This window comes from Dermacentor variabilis, chromosome 1, assembly GCF_050947875.1.
Source record: "Dermacentor variabilis isolate Ectoservices chromosome 1, ASM5094787v1, whole genome shotgun sequence".
Lineage (NCBI taxonomy): Eukaryota > Metazoa > Arthropoda > Arachnida > Ixodida > Ixodidae > Dermacentor > Dermacentor variabilis.
In genome coordinates, this window is record NC_134568.1 from 49,634,547 (window position 1) to 49,653,608 (window position 19,062).

General features: G+C 44.2%; 1 protein-coding gene across 1 annotated transcript in view; it reads right to left on the reverse strand.

Moving 5' to 3' along the window:
- Positions 1–19,062, reverse strand: part of cutlet (chromosome transmission fidelity protein 18 homolog) — a 116,062-nt gene that overhangs the window by 47,418 nt on the left and 49,582 nt on the right. The window contains exons 10-14 of the mRNA XM_075687099.1: positions 14,299–14,414; positions 13,349–13,442; positions 12,064–12,162; positions 11,804–11,931; positions 9,083–9,148 (exon numbers count right to left, since the gene is read on the reverse strand). Of these exons, the coding sequence (XP_075543214.1) occupies positions 9,083–9,148; positions 11,804–11,931; positions 12,064–12,162; positions 13,349–13,442; positions 14,299–14,414 (503 nt within the window). The remainder of the gene's footprint in view (positions 1–9,082; positions 9,149–11,803; positions 11,932–12,063; positions 12,163–13,348; positions 13,443–14,298; positions 14,415–19,062) is intronic.

Here is a 19,062-nt window from a genome sequence, read left to right on the forward strand (position 1 = left end):
CGCCTAGAAACACGCCATTCAGCAGGAGGGGCCACCATACAATATTTCACAAAGAAGGCGGCCATGAATATGTAATGGTCATACCATGCAATCGCTTTTATCAGCGAGCCAGTTTGTCACCTTTCTGAGGGCTGAGCAACCATTGTGACTAGATCTGTGTCGATTCGGTAACCGTAACTTTAGTTGCCAACACCCAACGACACAGCTCCGATTAAGCCTAACTGGCTAGACAGTGTGGCCAATGGTGTGGCTTCTACAAAAATTCACTGCCGGCCAATGTGATAACGGGCTGCAAATCATCGTGGAAAGCTTATCGCTAATATGTTCCTACGGACGGCTCATCCGTGATTGGTGGCAACATCACTTGTATGAATTAGATAGACAGTCGTTGAAGCGGCATTTGGGTCCGGGGTCGACCAGCCGGCAACTACAGCGAGCATATGTGCCAAGTGACAGCTTCAAACTGTGCGAATATGCTTGTGCGAACTCTGAACTCGCTTATGCAATGCAATCAGCATCCCTTACAGTGGCTAAATCGCCTGATCTCCACACATGCTCCTGTGCTTTCCACACGCGCTGCTTTTATTGTTCCCTCTGTTCTGGTAGCGTTAATCATTTCGAGCAGTGGTTCAGTTGGCCTGGTTGCACCTTGTACCAGGGTCCTTCTTGTACCAATAAAGATAGCGCTCCATGGGAATACTGCGCACATCCAAGGCAACTGCCATGGCTGGGTCATTCACCGAAGGTAAAGATATTTGAGAGATGGAATACTGTATTTGCTCGAATAAAACACATACTTTATTTTTCTGAAAAAAAAAAAAACGGGTCCAAAAATTGCGTGAGCATTAGAATGAAGTATGACCCTAGATCTGTGTTATCACATCGCTACTGGCACTTATTTACTTATTATTTATTTATTATTTATTTATTTATTACAGAACCCACAGCGCCAGTGTGGCATTGGGGAGGGGGGGGGGGGGTTAAATAGTATATACAACAAACAGTACAAGTCATTTCATAATAAATGCAAAATAATTTACGGCACGACATATACATCCTGAGAAACACAACTTCAGTCATTAACAGAATATGTTATATTAATGAAGAAAAAGAAAGATACATCGTCAGACAGCATTGATCCTGAGAGCACAACTTCATTCATCAAAAGAACATGTTATAACAAGGAAGAAAAAAATGCATAATTAGACAGAATTGTTACAGAGTCCTGTGGTAACCTGTTCCAGTTCGAAATCGTCCTGGGGAAAAAAGACATTCTTAGCATTTCGGTTTTGCATTTTATTTCTCTTACCTTATTCACATGATCTAGACGTAAAGATACATAATCGGGCTTAAATATGTACTTATCGCATTCAATACCAGTTCTAGAATGAAATATGTTATGAAAGAACTTTAACCTGAGTGATTTTCTTCGTTCCTCTAATAGTTCCCAGCCAAGGTTCTCTTTCGCACGTGATACGCTGAAATGCCTAGAGTAATTACGGAACACAAAACGAGCCGCTAAATTTTGCACTCTTTCTAACTTTTGTATATCAACCTTTAGCCAAGGGTCTCATACAGTGCAAGCATAATCGAGGACAGATCTAACATTCGTAATATACAGGAGTTGCTTAGTTCCCGAAGGAAAATGTTTTGCATTTCGTCGCAAGAAACCTAGTACGCTACACGCCTTGGCTGAAACGTATTCAATGCCATGACAGACTGTGCCATGACAGACTGGAGGTAAAAAAAACACTAAGATATTTGAACTCGAATACAGATGACAGCTGTTGAGTGCTTATTTTGTATTTAAATTGATGAGGAGCACGTTTTCTTGTAAAAGACAGGTGAACACTTTTCTGCAAATTTATATGCATGCCCCAGCTTTTGCTCCAATCCGTAACCTTGTTCAGATCCCCTTGCAAGGCAAGACAATCATTTTCATTATGAATAACTCTATATAACACACAATCATCTGCGAATAAATGTACAGGAGATCAAATATCAACACATATGTCATTCATGTAGATTAAAAATAGGAGAGGGCCCAGGACGGATCCCTGTGGTACTCCTGATATTACCTCAATGTCGTCCGAGTGTTGGCTGTTTAAAACTACTTTCTGGTGCCTTGAGCTTAAATATTCGTTAATCCAAGCAATAACTGATGTATTTAAATGATACCATGATAACTTCTCTACCAATAAATCGTGCGGAACAACATCAGAAGCTTTCTCAAAATCGAGAAAAACCGAATCAATAGAGCAGCCGTTATCTAATGCACTTGCTATATCATGTGTTAGTTCTGTTAGCTGGGTAACGCAGGAAAAACCCGTATGAAATCCCTGTTGCCGAGGGCTTAGCAGTGAGTATCTGTTTAAGTGGTTTATAATGCTAGTAAAAAGGATATGTTCAAGCACTTTGCAAACAATACATGTCAAAGAAATGGGTTGATAATTGAATACACTGTTACGGGGTCCAGACTTGTGCACAGGGACAACATTTGCAGATTTCCAATCATCAGGTAAGGCACTTTCTTGTAATGATTTATCAAAAATAACGCGAAGATATTTTGAGACTGAGTGAGCACACGATGATAGTAATGCAAAATGGCAGCCTCAAACTCGCTTCAAGGCTAGCTGCCATAGCTTCCTCCATGTGCTGTAGTATGCATGCTTAGGTTAGTCTACCACCTGTCATCCCATTTTCTGTGTTTGCTTTATCAGCTTGGAAGTACCAACTGCGAAAGCACACCGAGTTCATCATGATGTCGCATTTAAAAGAAAAGTGATTGTGTGTGCAGAGACTGACGGAAATCGGGCCACCATCACGGGCATTCGAAGTTCCCGAAACTTGCATGCGGGACTGGCACAAATAGAAGGAGATGCGTTCTACTCGGGTGGCTGCTGAGTATGGCGTGGCTGCATGCAGCCGCGCGGGCCCTATCATGAAAGCAATCTGCGATGGGGACAGAGTCCACGTGTCTAGGCACTTTGAGGGCCGATAGCTTCGTGTGTACTGTGTTCTCGTCGCTTGGTTTGCATTGAAGCAAGAGGAAGCACGAAGGTCAACTCACTTGCTTCTGCTACAGGACTTCCTCACTCCAGCGTTTTGACAGCAAGTTTCCAAGGTCATCGAATGAGACGTGTTCATTTTTGCTTGTACGCACATGACACTATGCATGTTAATTTGGTTAATAAGCGAATGTTTACAAGTTTACACAGCCGATAAGACTGCTATCCTTACTCGTATAACTGTCTACTAATTTGCTATCGCAATCAATGCTGCGCCTTTCGGGAGAAATTGCGACTTTTTTTGTTCATCGTGTTAAGGTGTTTATTTGATCAGACTAGGAGTAGTGCAGCGGCGACAGTCTAGGTAGAGCGCGGACTCCGAGCACGAGCGGCATTCACGAGCGAAAGCACCGAAGAGGACGACCCACTTTATCCTTACAATCCTTCTCTACAGTTACTCCCAAGAACGAAAAGGGCGCCACCCGGCGACGTAACAGCTTCTCACTGTGAGTGGGTCATAGTAAGTCTTGAGGCGGTCGACGTTGACAATGTCTTATCCATGACGATGCATGTCCAAAGACGGTTCAGCTGGCTGGATCATGAAGTTGACCGGAGATGTGTGTTCAACAACATGGTAGGGGGCCTTCATACTTGGGCAGTAGTTTTGATGAGAGACCAGGTGCAGTGGAAGGGACCCAAAGCCACACAAGCGCTGCGGGGAAGAACGTGGGCACAGAAGTAGTGTCACCACAAATGCTCTTGTGGTTCTCTTGGTCATTTGAAGTAAAGGCCCATGCTAGATTACGACATTCTTTGGCATATCTGGCTGTGGCAGAAATAGGCGCGCACTCAGATGCATCCGGCTTGTACGGAAGGATTGTGTCGATTTCGTGTGACAGGTGTCGGCCGTACAATAAGAAAAAGGATGAAAAGCCAATGGTGCTCTGAATGGCGGTATTGTAGGCGTAGGTTGTGAAGGGCAGAATGGCATTCCAATTTGTGTGATCGGAGGCTACATACATTGCGAGCATGTCGCCAAGCGTATGGTGTGGGGTTCTCAGCCGTGCTCTTGGGACAAAGGAACGACAACACAGTAGTGCAAACAATCACAAGGGCATTTATTGCACCTTTCATAGACTAATGCCTGCTAGCCAAGTTGCTATCCACAAAATATGCCAATGGGCACGCGACAAATCGCGAAAGTCCGACTCCCCGCGACCGGACAATGAGCGAATATGTACGCCCCATGCTGGACACTAACGCCTGGTCGTTCACGTGTATGGTCACGCGAACGGTGGCGCATTCGAACGATCGTGTTCGTCCATTCCGGGGTAGGCCTCGTGAGACGGTCTCGCAGAAGCATGGATTGGCGCACGCGCAGAACGTTCACGCCGCTTGCCGACCTCGCGCCAAAGAGGAAGAGTCTTCTCCTTTTTGCGCCCAAGTAACACCGCCATTAGGTGGCGTAAGCAGAGCAACACTCACGCCATCTCTCGTACTAACCTGCAAGCATACAGACCGCTGCAGTAAAGCCACGCGGTGAAGCCTGATTACAGGAGACGGGAGCTATGAGAGAAAACAACATATCAAGGGACGCATGAGAGTCGCGCATCCCCACAATGGTTAAAGCATTCTGTGAGGCCATTGGTCTGCGGGTGGTAAGCAGTAGTCGTGGGGTGCACAACATAGCACTCTTTAAGGATGGCTTCAATGACTTCCAACAAGACACGTCCACGATTGCTGAGCAACTCCTGTGGTGGACCATGATGCAATATGATTCGGCGAACTAGGAAGGAGGCAACATCGCACGCTGTAGCCACTGGGAGGGCGGCATTTTTGGTGTATCATGTGAGGTGGCCAACAGCCACAATGGCCAAGTGGTTACCAGCAGATGTCGGGGGAAGTGGCCCATACGAATTGATGCCAATGTGCCCGAATGGCCGGGTAGGGCAAGGTAACGGTTGCAGACTGGCTGGCAAGAGGCACAGTGAAGATTTCCGGCGTTGGCAATCGAGGCACGAGTGAACAAACTTCTGAACGTAGCTGTACATCCCGCACCAGTAGTACCGCTGTTGAATGTGCTGGTAAGTTTGGAATAATCCCAAGTGTGCACACTGATGCCATTGGTGTGGCCTCAGCGCAGTCCTTGCACAATGCAAACACTTTTCTGAATACGTTGTGGCTTATGCAAGTCGCACGCTTACGAAAGCTGAGAGTAACTACACTGCGATGAAAAAAGAATGTTTGGCGATCATCTGAGCTCTTACTAAGTTCCGGCCATATTTGCACGGCCGGCCATTTGACATTGTCACGGACCACCACGCACTTTGTTGGTTGTCATCACTGAAGGACCCCTCAGGCCGCCTTGTCTGTTGGGCACTTTGCCTGCAGGACTACAATATTCACGTGCTGTACCGTAGCGGCCGTCAGCCCTCTGACGATGACAACCTCGCACGCTCTCTCTTGTTTGACGACAATGCCAGCTGCTCCGTATCCCAGCTTGATTTCTTCCATCAACCTTCGCACCATTGCTTCCGAACAGCACAAGGACCATTGGATTGCCTCGCTGATAGACTTGCTCTCGGATCCATCGGCACAACCAACCCCTCGTGTGTTACGTCATCAAGCCCACTATTTCGCCATTCATTGACGACCTACTCCATCGATACAATTACATCACCGATAGCCACCACTGGTTGCCAGTAGTACCCCGCACGTTCACCAAATGTTAAAGTCTTTATTTGATCAGACTAGGAGCAGCGCAGCGGCGACAGTCTAGGCAGAGCATGGACTCCGAGCGCAAGCAGCATTCACGAGCGTAAGCGCTGAAGAGGACAACCCACTATATCGTTCCGATCCTTCTCTACAATTGCTGAGAGGTGCAGCCGCAGGAACGTTTTGGCAGAGCTCAGGCAAAGCCATGATCTCGTGTTCAATAGTGCAGCAGAGTGAAGGCACAAAACGAGAGGAGGGCTCCTGCATATGCTGCGGCTGCGCAAAGGTCAGCAATGACAGTTGGCGGGCAAGCTCCTCACGGATGAGTGCCTTAATTTCCTCGAGCAACGCAGACTGGTCCAAAATTGCAGCCAAAGCAGTGAGGGGCTCACTGCCTGATGAAGAGCGACGGGTAAACGACCGCTGCCACCGTAACTCTTCATAGCTTTGGCACAATGTGATGATTTTGGCCACGGAGCGAGGATTCTTGGTGAGCGACATGTTGAAGGCGTCGTCTTCTATACCTTTCAGTACATGAATGATACACTCAGACTCCGCCACAGTCTAGTTCGCATTCTTGCATAGGTCCAGAATGTCTTCAATGTAACTGGTAAATGATTCACCTGGCTGCTGAGAGCACGCCCGCAAACGCTGCTTAGCACGCAGCTTACGAACAGCGGGGCGACCAAATACATTGACAAGGGCGGTCTTGAAGGCGGACCAGGTCGGGAAGTCTGCTTCGTGGTTGTTATACCATAGGGTGACACCTGTGAGGTAGAACAACACATTGTTCAGTTTGGCTGGTTCATCCCACTTGTTATGCCCGCTGACCCACTCGTATGTGGTGAGCCAGTCCTCCACATCGGTGTCAGCTGCGCCAGTGAAGATGGCAGGGTCGCGGTGATGAGGTACACCAGGATACGCGGTCGGTGCAGCAGGAGGCGTTTGCTGGGAGGCGTCCTGAGGCATGGTAGATGCCAGGGTATGGGATTGAAGTTTCAGGGTGGGAGCTTTGAGGGCTCAGCACTCTCCACCAAATGTTAAGGTGTTTATTTGATCGGACTAGCAGCAGCACAGCGGCGACAGTCTAGGCAGAGCACGGACTCTGAGCGCAAGCACCATTCTCAAGCGAAAGTGCTGAAGAGGACGACGCACTAGAAAGCATCGGAGAGGACTACCCACTATACTGTTCCAATCCTTCCCTACAATCGCAACTTTAGTGCATTGAAAGTAAATGTTTGTTTTTCCAAATGAGAGAAAGTTGTATTTCTGTATGAAAGCATGAGGTGTGTGGTACTGTAAAAGAACTTTTTTTTAGTTATGGAAAGCAGGTGCACATTACAATCAAGTAAATAAAGTATTCAAAAGATTGATTACTCGGTAAGTCGAATGTTAGAGTATTTGCACACCTCTACCAAAAATTCCAGATTTTTGTTTGAGACAGATTCAATTTTCCAACTCTATCAGCAACAGGTCCTTTGGGGATGATGACAAATTTTTCCTGAATGTCCAAAATTATCCCTACATAACAGGTCAGTGTTGTGCCCCATCATTCAAGTATCTCGATGATGTTGGCTAAAAATGTGATGTGGGCACAAAGTACGCCAAGTTACGTTCAAGTGTATTGTCGCATAGTGCAGCTTGAGCCTGTCTCACCGCAATGTTCTCATCTACAGCGAAGCTATGTAGAACGGCCTTTGCACAGGCAAGGTGTTTGTGGTAACAATCGGCTGCCTTCAGCCAAGTTCCCCACCGAATGATATCATTGTAAACAAAGTAAGGTTAGAACAAAATGTGGAAAAGGGCATCTTTAAGCTCTGAAAATACAATAACAGGCATCAACATCGAAATAGGCACCTATGTATAGGCATAAAAGTGCCATTAAAATGTTTAAATATTATATTCTGGGGCTTCAAATGCCAAAACCATGATCTGATTATGAGGAACGCCGTAGTGGGGGACTCCAGAAATTATCCAATAAAACAATGTGCACCGAATTGTCACAGCACATGTGCATTCTGCCATTTTGCGCCCATCAGAATGCAGTCGCCGTAGCCGGGTTTCGATCCCGTGACCTCCTGCTTAGCAGCACAATGCCCTAGCCACTAAGTAACCACAGCGGGTACCATTTAATATGTTTCTAGACCCATAGTTCATGCTTATATGTTGAACAGGCCCAATAAGGTTGTAAGAAAAAAAATTGTCATTTTAGCTAAAGTTCTCGTCTCTAGTCATGAGCCTTCTAAAAGCATTAAAAAGGTACAGAGATTGAAGACAATGCAGAACATTTGCAATGAGTACTCTCATTTATTTCCCTTGTGCACCGTTATAGCTTAAAGGAGTATAGTTTCCTGTCAATTTAACATCAGTGAATTTCGCCTGCCTTTTAATTCTGTCATGTTCAGAAGCCCTCAATATCACCCACGTGGTGACCACTTTGAGTTGAGTAGGGAGCTTGAGAGGGAAGCAATGTCAATTGTCTATAAGAACACAATAGCAACACTTCATAAAAGTTAAAAGCTGGACTGTATGGCTTGCTAATGGCTCAACTAATGGTTTTATTCGAAGTGGTGTGATAAATACAAAGTTGAAAAAAATGTGGCATGCTTAGACATAGGCAGAAAGGGCCATTCAAGAGTCAAAATGATGAAGCTATCCAAGTCAGCTGCTCAGCAGACCATCAAACAGTCATTGGCTGAAGGCAGTCAAAAATAGAAGTAATTGTGCAGGCAAAGAACACTTATAAAATTTAAAAAAATTGTATAAAGCCTGCAAGAAACCAACACAGAAAAAAAAAGACAAAGCGAGAATGAGAGTATAGGAACTGAGATGTGATAAAAATTGCCAGCAAGGCACAAATGTCAAAAACTAATAGTCAAGATATTTCACCTTTTCATCAAGAAGACTGACAGGAAGTGTGCCAGTACATGCTTGTGAACGGTTTATGCTTTCCAAATTTCACAAGCAAGCTAGTCGTATTTCTTTACAACGTACATGCCCTTTACCAAAGATACTACTTGCCATCGTTTCTAATAAATTAGCCTGCTTGCGGTCTGTCAATTTAGCTCCTGCACAATTCAGAAAATGTGTCCTATTTGTTTCTTTACCTATTATATGTGCTGGAATAATGCTTCCTTTATATTTACAGGATCAGTATTTACACATGCCACTCTGAATATGCAAGGAGGTTGAAACCAATCTTATTTATGAGCCTGTTGTGTAGCGCGCTTTGTGCAGTAACATACATACTGCAAAATTTGCCCTAATAAGACAAAACAAAACTATGTGACGATGTTGTAGGTGTAGCTGTTTCTGGGTAGCTGTACACTGTACAACCCTCAGCTGTGAAAATAAATTACCGCATATCTTCAGGCTTCTTTGCAGCAGTGTTGAACGCATTGTCCATATGGTGCCGAAACATTTTCCTGCAGAAAATCAGAAGGTGTGGTCAGTCGATCACACTCCATTTAACTGAGGTAAAGTTTCAATTATGTAACAACGTAAAACATGCATATTTATAAGACTTTTTTTTGTACAGACGCAACGGCAGACATAGACACACTATAATACAGTTTGAAAAGACACAGCAGACAAACTTATTTTTAATGGATTAAAATTATCGCACACACCATACTGCCATATGTTCTTCATTATCTTTTTTCTTGTTAACATTTGCTGCCGCCTGTCATCAGCGTTATTCTGCTTTAATGCAATGTAAAATGTGCCTATTCTATTTAAGCATACATGCTGTTTTATTTTTAATTTTCTAATTCTGCCGTTTCACGTGCCAAAGCCCCAATATGATTATGAGGCACGCCGTAGTAAGAGACTCCAGATTAATTTTCACCATCTGGGGTTCTTTAACAGGCTCCTCACCGGGTCTGGCCACTTTGAGCTACAAATGCAGTGCATACATTGTGCACTAATGATTGTGTCTGCTAAGTATTACATCCCTACGCACCACGGAAAGAGCTGAAATTTTAAACCAAGCGTCGTTTGCACTTCTCACGGGTGCCACGCTCCCAGCCGGAGAGCTGACGTCAATCATGCAAATGCGCCTACGTACAGGCACTGTACCCCTACGTACAGTGCCGTGCTGTCAGTGTCACAGCACGACACTGTCAGTGTAACTGTGACTAGTAGAGACACGTGACTTCGAGAATATTCAAGACAATTAAAGTTTAAAGAAATAATAAGACATACAACTGCGTGTTTTCGTTTTACTTCGTACCATAGCAAGAGAGATGTAATTCCGTTTCATCTGCTTGTTCCCATGTCGTGCAGTCACGCACACAGAGAACAAAACTATGTCATTTTCTACTGTGTTCCTGCACCACGATCATGGTATTTCATCCTCTCGCGCCTGCCTCAGTGCTCATGATCATGGCACTGAATTATACCATTAATCAAGTGTTCTCGTGCAGAGAGCGAAAAATCATCTGCTGCGCAAAACGAGACAAATGCGCTTGCGCGCAAGACTGTCATCAAAACTGCGCCACTCAGCAAAGATGAGAAAGAGAGAGAGAGAAATAAGGCAGGGCCTCTGATGTATTCGTCGCACGGTCCTCTGGCTCCGGTATGGGAGAACGCAGGGAGGGAATTTTGATTGCAGAGGCTAGACAGGGCAAGTGGAGAGAGTGTCTATGTTGGTGGTGGCACTCGCCTCCTGAAATCATGGGTTCGCAGCACTTCAAATATTTTTATTCCTGCTATTAATGAACTAATATGAAAAATTCTTGCAGTAGAACACTCCTTAGAGGGCACATAACAACTTCTAGTGTATAACAATATTTGCTATATTGCCTGTTGAGGGGACCTTTAGCATGCACCCAATGCACGGTGCACAGGTGCTCTTGCATTTCGCACCCATCAAAATACAGCCACCGCGGTCGGGATCTTATTCATGCCGATGTCATTTCATCCATCTATAGCAAGCCAGGCTCACCAAAATCAGATCACACATGCACTGCAAACACTGTTGTACATTTTCGAACACACACAAGAACCACTGGCCACTCTCGAACATATGACACATGCACAAATAGCATGGAGCTTTGAACAGAGTCTTGAGATTCAAAAACAGACAACTATGATTGTCGCTTTCTTGTGACTTTAAGTACCGCTTTACTTTCCAGACATAAGTTCGACCAGTAAACAGTTTGCTTCTTCTCTTCACCATCCCTGTCTGTTTTCTGATGAGAGCACCGTCACGGCAACATGAAAATACACGTATATCCTGGCAATTCACATGTTCCTGTCAAGTTTCATACACCCAACACAATGTGTACCAGTACAAATTCAATTTATGCCAAAGACGCAAACTTCAAAAACAGAGCAGTGAAGCCGACTTTATTACAGAGCTGTTAAGCAATGGTGTGCTAAAGTATTTGTAGAGTCTGCGAAGCCCACAATTTTGAATCAAACTCCTTGGTTTTCCCTCTGTTAGCTGATGGAACTAACGGCTCCGTGTCAAGTTTGATTGAGAGTAAAGAGCAGCACACAGCAAAAGCCCATGGCTGTTGACACGAGGGCACAATACATGCTTGCAGTGCAGCTGGAACCCCGCATACTCACAATTACCTCATTATGTTTCCAAGTCTATGCTCTGGAGTTTTCAGCAAGGTAGAACAGCCATGCACTACACAATCGTCAGAGTTCAGTTTATGTCAGGAAACCACCCTCTGCCTTCCAAGGTATGCAGGTTGAAGCCATGTATTTAAGTGCACAGTTACAAAAAGTGTTACCTCATATGAGACTTTTCTGAACGCTAGTAACATATTGCAATGTGTTTCAACTAACATCATAATAGCTCCGACGCCCATGATGTCCCTCTCACCACTGATAACAGTTAATAGGTACTCTCAACATACTTTTCCAAAACCAATGCTTCTAGAGGTTGTTCTGTTTCTCATACACCTACTTTCTGGATTTTCTACAAGACTTGCACAACCTAGGCAATTCCTCTGAGTGGCTTACTGCAGCAGCATCCTGGCTCAGGGGAGGGATGACACTGCAGGAAACTTTTAGGTATTAAAAACCTTCTCATCAGTAATATAGAAATGAAATGAATAATGCCTGACCGAGCAGCCCGTGGTTTTTGAAACACTTCATGAAGCAGTGATAACAGTCCTTGCTGAACGTCTTTTTGGCCCACGTTGACAGTGTTCACATCTGTTAGTGTCAGCTGCTTCTTTCGGCCATGGATGAACTGCAAAGAATATTTTTATCGCAAGTTCGAGCTTAAAGCCTCCCATCAAGTGCACTTATGCATAGCAGGAAAGATGTCGCAAACAACAGATATGTTGATGTAAAGGTGGTGGTTCAACACTCCTCATTTTACCTGAAGTGTAGAGAGGCAGGAACGCACATCATTTCCTGCCTTCTCACACAGTGCAGACACAGCCGTCTGCTCCCCTTTCATCCGTTCTCTTCGCATCACCTGCAAGAACACAAGGTTCTAATTCTTGCCAAACCCCAACATTCTCTACCTAACCATACTATGCATGAGGGCAAGATCGGACATGAAACAGCTGAATGAACAGTTAAGCCATTCTGATCCTGTGTGATTACTGATATGCGTACAGTGGGCTGACAACTTCACCTTTCAATTCCTCAGCTACCATGTACTCGTTGGAAAAGTAGGACAAACACAGAGTATGAACATGAAATTAGTTGTAATGCAATGTGCAGAACACACAAGATGCCTCTACTCTGCATCAGCCAGAGCCCAATCTTGTTATAACTAAGCTGACAAACTGAACTCAAACTTGAACCAAAAACCATACCCAAACCAACATTTTTGCCAGAAACTAATCTGAACCTAAAATTGTATTTTTGAAACATGCCTGAACCTGAACAAGCTTGAACTAAAAAAATTGTAAGTGTTACTGGTTTGGAACAAAACAGTTCGAACATGACTAGTGATGCAAAGCCAAAAAAAGCATTAGGCTAAATAAAAGAGCTTTTCTTCCCCAGTCAGCCCATCCCACTAGCAGCCCATTATGAGTCACAACACAGTTCACATGTGTGAGTTCGGATGCATGCTGCATATATGCCAAATTATGCTTTCCAATAAAATACTTGCATGCACAGACTAGTCACTGATAGCCTGTGTGCTTCCTATCAGGTCGAAACATGGAAACTTGAGGAACAAGTGCCCTGTGCTCAATCAGTCCAAAAATCATCAGAGCTCTTTATTTCCCTGAAGCAAAACTGAAGTGGAACGAAATCAAAGAGCATGGGCCCAGAACCTTAACAAAACAAAATTATTGTTGGTTTTATTGTATGTGTGTTCACCACCCCAGTTACAACAAGTCCAACTCCCAACTTGGCCAATTGAGTCATGTAACTTTAAGAATACACATGTTATTAGCCATAGTACTTCACAATACAGACAATAAATAACATGTAAACGTTGCACAAGATTTGAGCATAACTAACAAGCAACACATATACGTGGATATTAACACAGTACAATCTCACTTATCTCAGACTAGCTCTTGCACATTTGCCATCATATACTACAAGGAAAAAATCAGTAACATACCAACCAGAGCATCTCACTTATTTCAGGTTACATTTCTGTACCATTTCAATAAAGCGAAGGGATGCAGTTTTCTTAATACCTCCAACAGCCGAGTACAAAGGCGACCCTTCTGTGTAGATGGGAAGTGCAGCATCAATGCAACTTGACGCAATGGCCGCAAGGCTGGAACATACCTGCATAGAAATGCAGTTTTAGTCTGTCAGTATTGATATTCTGTAGCAGAAGCACCATATGAAGCCTGGACCTTTTGGGCTCTGAAGCCATATTTTGCACAGATACAGCCCATGCGACACCACAGTGAACAAATCTATCATTGCCACCGCTTATGCTCAAGTGCAGAAAGAATACTGCAATATTCTGAAACATATTTATCAACTCCTGATGCTTACAGCCTGTCAAGACTTTATTATATGCAGAAAGTATTATAGATTGTGTCAGAAAACTTAGCCAGCATCACTAATGCACCTAATAAGTATGGACATACAAAGCAGTCTAAAGCACACAAAGCTAGAAGTGGCATCAGAAAAACGAAAGTCATCAGCAAATGCCACAGCAACAATTAGTCTTGCTATAACATATGAGTGATGAGTGTGAAATGTAATGAAAAACACCACCAGCTCAATCAAGTGCAATTAACCCTTTCAGGGTTAATGACGTAAATATATGGCGCCGCGAACAAGTCCAAAATGGTCGATGCCATATATTTACGGCGCCGTCTGTACATTTAAAAAGCGCGCCAATTTCCTAACTTTTTCTTTTCTGTCATGTGCTGCCACTATGTGGCAATACAGGGAATTTTTTCCGCGCGCCTCCCTCTCTCGGTTCATATATTCCAAGTGTTAATGCAGTTGCATGTTGAATGCCATTAATTGTTTGCATTTGAGGTTCAAAAGATTTCAAATTAGCAAGCTCTTTCATGCAATTTAATAAGCAGGCATCTATCTGTCAGGGCACCTGTCGAGGCACACCTCGGGGCCGAATTAAGTGAAAGGTCAAATTATCCAAGGAAGTATACTTTATCATGCTTACAATTCATTGCAGATACAAATGATGGGTCTAAGAAGCAGGCTTCCATCTTTCTTTTTCTTCTTTCCTGTGGGCTGGCCAGTGCTTTTGATCATGTTGACAAGTACGTTGATAGAAGCCTGGTGCACGTAACAAACAAAAAGAAAAAGCAAGCATGACTTAAATTTAGTGCTTTCACACAAACCATAAAAAGCAAAAGAGTCCCCATTTTTTAACCCTCCTACTATTCAACACATAATAATCACAATAATCTAGTGGAATGGGCCACAATGACTACCCTGCCCAACCAGAGTGCCTACCAGGTTGACATCTCTAAATTCCCTGAGTTTTCCAGGTCTTCCCTGGGTGCCACTGCGAAATTCCCCTAGAGACACAAAACTTTGTTTTATGTCAAGATGGGCTGACACCCAATGCTTTCACTCCCTAGCAAGCATGTTAAAAAATAAAAAAAAAACTTAATCCAGTTTGAATATTACGGAGTAGTGTTTATTTTATTCAAAAAGAGAACAGAAGGGAGGGTTTAGTCAAATGCACCTTGAATAAGATATCTTTGAAAAAAATGGGACAACCTATGGCAAATCAAGTCGAACATTCTCAAATACGAATAAAATGGATATGCATGCAGAAGCAAATATTTTCGAACATGAGCTATTTCTAACAACTAATAGCAAGCTCATTGGCATAAGGCGCACACATTGTCACAAGTGAGATTCTCTATCAACAGCTGGTAAGTCATCCTCAACTGTCCTGACATATGCTGAAGCAAGATAGCAAGGTGGGCGAGTTGGTTAGGATTCATTGTACTTTTAGCAACAGTGCAAGGGGGCACAGACACAAGGAAGAAACACGACAACACAGGCACCCATGTTGTCGTGTTTCTTTGTTTTGTCTGTGTCCCTTTGCGCTGTTATCAAGAGCACACTGTGCCCTCACATACTCTCAGCCCAGGCACAATGCCTCAGTGTTGCATTTCACTACTTTAAAGAGTTTATTTTGGTTTGGATAGAGGGAAACCTGCATCTCGGCTTCAGCCAACACTTTGTTTTTTGAGCTCAAGCTCCTTCAAAGAAGCGGCTGCACGTTTCCTTTCCCGTTCATTCCTCAATGCATAGGTTCTTCCTGTTCTCATCCTCCTTCAGCCGCACGTTCGCCCCACGGACCATTTGAAGCATTCTCTTGGTAAGTTGTACAGTCAACGTCCCATTTTTCGAACTCCCTAGGGGCCGCAAAAACGCCCGAAAAATCGGGCAGTTTGAAAAAATGAATGCGTATCTTTCATTGCCCTTAAGAGCTCAAGTCGCCACACGCACATCTGAAACAGCTCCCAAGGCCTGCCAGTACACCTATTAGGCATATCTGTGCTCGTACTGTGACAGGAGATGGCGGGTGCACGCGTGTATAATGAAGGAATACATACTGTGTCCCGTGACAATTGTCCCTTCACACGCTTGTTTCCCCGCAATACTTTTGCGTATGCTTCACCGCGTAACATTTCTGTATTGAGGTGAAGCTGACCGTCGGGACCCGGCTTATGCAACGCGCCGTGCTTTCCGAGCTTTGAAGCCAATCACGAGGACCATAAAGGCGGAGTCGGTGCCATTGCTGACATCGAGAACGGCAAGAAGTTTAATAGCGAACGCCAAAGCAGCTAGGCCTAGCGTGGCGGCGAATGGCTACGGCTGCCAGCGGATCTGCGTGTGAGAGCGCCGGTTCGAGGTATCAAGGTTATCAAAATGGCGGCGGTGGTGGCTTTGGTTAATGCCGTTTCGGGCCTGCGGTCACGGCAAAAAGTTCGGAAAATCGGACGGCGAAGGGTTCTTGCGTCCGAAATTCAGACGTTCCTATACATTGACTCTATGGGATACGTGGTGGTGCCGCGAAGCCGTCCGACTTATCGGGCGTCCGGAAAGTCGGTCGCTGACTGTACACTGGCAACTCCTCCAGTCGACGACACGGTGTCAAAGACGATTTGTTACGATTCCTCTGTATGACTCGAGCCAGCATTACCGCGACTTTCGTTCCCTTTCAATAAAATTACTGCTAATTTTCCCTGATAGAAACACAAATTCCCCGAGTTTTCCCTGAGTATTTCCCAGACTATTCAATATCCCTGAGAATTCCCGGTTGGGAGACACCCAGCCAACTGTAGCGAAAGCAGGTATGTTTTAAGAGGCATATAGAGCCACCACAGATTATCAGCTGGCAGTGATTTCACAGACTACAACACACAACAAAGTGCTGCACTGATTAAAGGATGCCTTCTTCACATGGCTGCCAGGCTCCCCATGACAGTGGACAGTGCCTTATGGTGTGTGCAGAATCACTGCGGGCCAGAAAGGATCATGCTTGGGTAATGCAGTGGTGACACACTACAACACTAATCGAATAGTAGAAGAGCTGCAAGTTGGGTGAGTGAGACTGAAATTATCTTGAAACAAAAACATAAAGAACAGGAACATGAAAGCAAACACAGACATGACACAACTAAGTTGTGAGAAGCACTGTGACCCGTCTGTCATAGCTTCATGCTTTTGTTCCAAGACCAACAAGCACCTTTGTCACGTGGCTGCTAGCTTATTTGTATACACCTTACAGCTCATGCTCAAACAGCAAAACAAGCAACAATTGGTATCCTCAACAGCCTTTGAATTGACTGAAAAACAAATTTATGCCATGTCAAATGATGTGAAAAAGGAAACCGCTGCATTTTGCTCCCAACTATTATAGCCTTTGCTGAAGCAGCTACAAGCAGGGGAAAAATCAAACAGCATAGATACCATGGCACCATGTGCTAAAAGGTGTCAACACTTGTCTCATGAGCATTTCTTTGCACTTGCATGCATAGACATTCCTACAAAAATTACTAGTGGCAACTCTGGTGCTGCAAACTCTGTCGCTGTAGTTAATGCAAATCCATTTACTACCTATAATTCACATGCTGGCTCAAGTGCCAGCCCCCACAGACATAAGTGCCAGGTTTCCCATTAGTAATTTTTGCAGTAAACTCTATGTGCACAGGCATGCCAAGTTATTAAGTTCTGCCCTAGTGTCAAAGGAAGCGGAGAGGAAGTTAATGTGTGAGCACCTATTTCAGTTACTTTGGTGAATTGACTCGGTTCATTTTTGCCATTCAGGCCGCTATTTCTTAGCCCACTGGAAACAAACTATGGTGGTCAGCTCTTTTCAGTATGTGAAGTTGCACCATGCATACTATATTGTGGCATACATTTGTTTCATATTCATGGTTTACAACAAGTAATATTCAAAACTTAACTACACTGATGAAAAAAGAAAGAAACACAACCTTTCAGAACAAGGTTTCTTTTGTATTTAGGATGAATATAGATGGTATAAACTATAACATGTAATATTTTTTAATCACAATAGTGCGTGCAAAATTCTCCCAGAATAAATTTTTTTAGAAAGAACTTGGGAGTTAAAGGGTAGAAAAAGAAAACATATGAAAATAGAGACAATTAAGCCAAGGAAAGCATAGGAGAGATTAACTGCATCTTTAATTGAAATGAAGAAATAATAAGATAAAGGGAAATGAAAGTGAGAAGAAAGACAACTAGACAACTTGAAGAAATGGCCATAAAGAGCAAAAAGACATGAATATGACACATTCTTCTGGTATTCACACATTGTGGTTTTGAGAATGCTTGATCTGCTTTTTACAACATTTGTCTGTAAAGTTTCGAGACTGATTTATTATCTTCTCTAGAAATGATTCCCCAAAACAAATGTTGGTGCATATGTGCAGCGCCATCTTTTCGGGCTAACCTGAGCTATTGATGTTAATTGCTGTGGCAGTTGCTAGATGGCGCTACATGTAGAAAAATACGTTGTCACTAGTTGTCTGCGCATTCTACTGTGAGTGAACGTGGAGAGATAGACGTCCACCTCGAACAGCGTGTAAACATAAAATTCTGTGTGAAACTTGGCAAGACAGCCACACGGACGTATCAGCTCCTTCGTGACGCTTACGGCAACGAGACATTATCGCGGGTGCGAGTTTTCGAGTGGCACAAGAGGTTTGTTTCGGGGATAGCGTAGGTGGAAGACGACACAAGGCAGGGGCACCCAGCAACCTCACTGAATGAAAATAACGTGGCTCGGATCAGGGAGATCGTACAGCAAGACTGCACCATTACAGTCTGCATGCTATCAGATGCTCTCGACATTAGTAAGACAACATGCCACCAAATTTTGCGTGAGAACATGGGGAAACGAAAGCTGAATGCCAGACTTGTACCGCACTCTCTCACACAGGACCAGAGGACCAGAAGAACATGCGGACATCAGTGAGCACTGATTTGCTCTCCGAGGCAGAGAAGGATGCTGCATTCATTGACAGCATCATTGCTGAAGACAAAACATGGTGTTTTCAATACGATCCTCAAACAAAGAGGCAGAGTGCCGAATGGCGGTCCACAAGCTCTCCGTCGTCGAGAAAGGTGCGGCGACAGAAGAGCAAAACGAAGATGATGCTGATAGCTTTTTTAGATGCCAGAGGTGTCATACACCATGAGTTCGTCCCACAAGGGCAGACGGTGAATCAGGAGTTTTATATACGCGTACTCCAACACATGCGTGATGCACTGCGACGCCGTCGCCCTGACTTATGGGCATCTGGACAATGGAGCCTTCTCCACGATAACGCAAGGCCGCACACTGCTCTCAGCATGACAAAATTTCTCGCCAAGCACAGCATTGCTGTACTTCCCCATCCACCATACTCGCCTGACCTCTCCCCATGCGATTTTT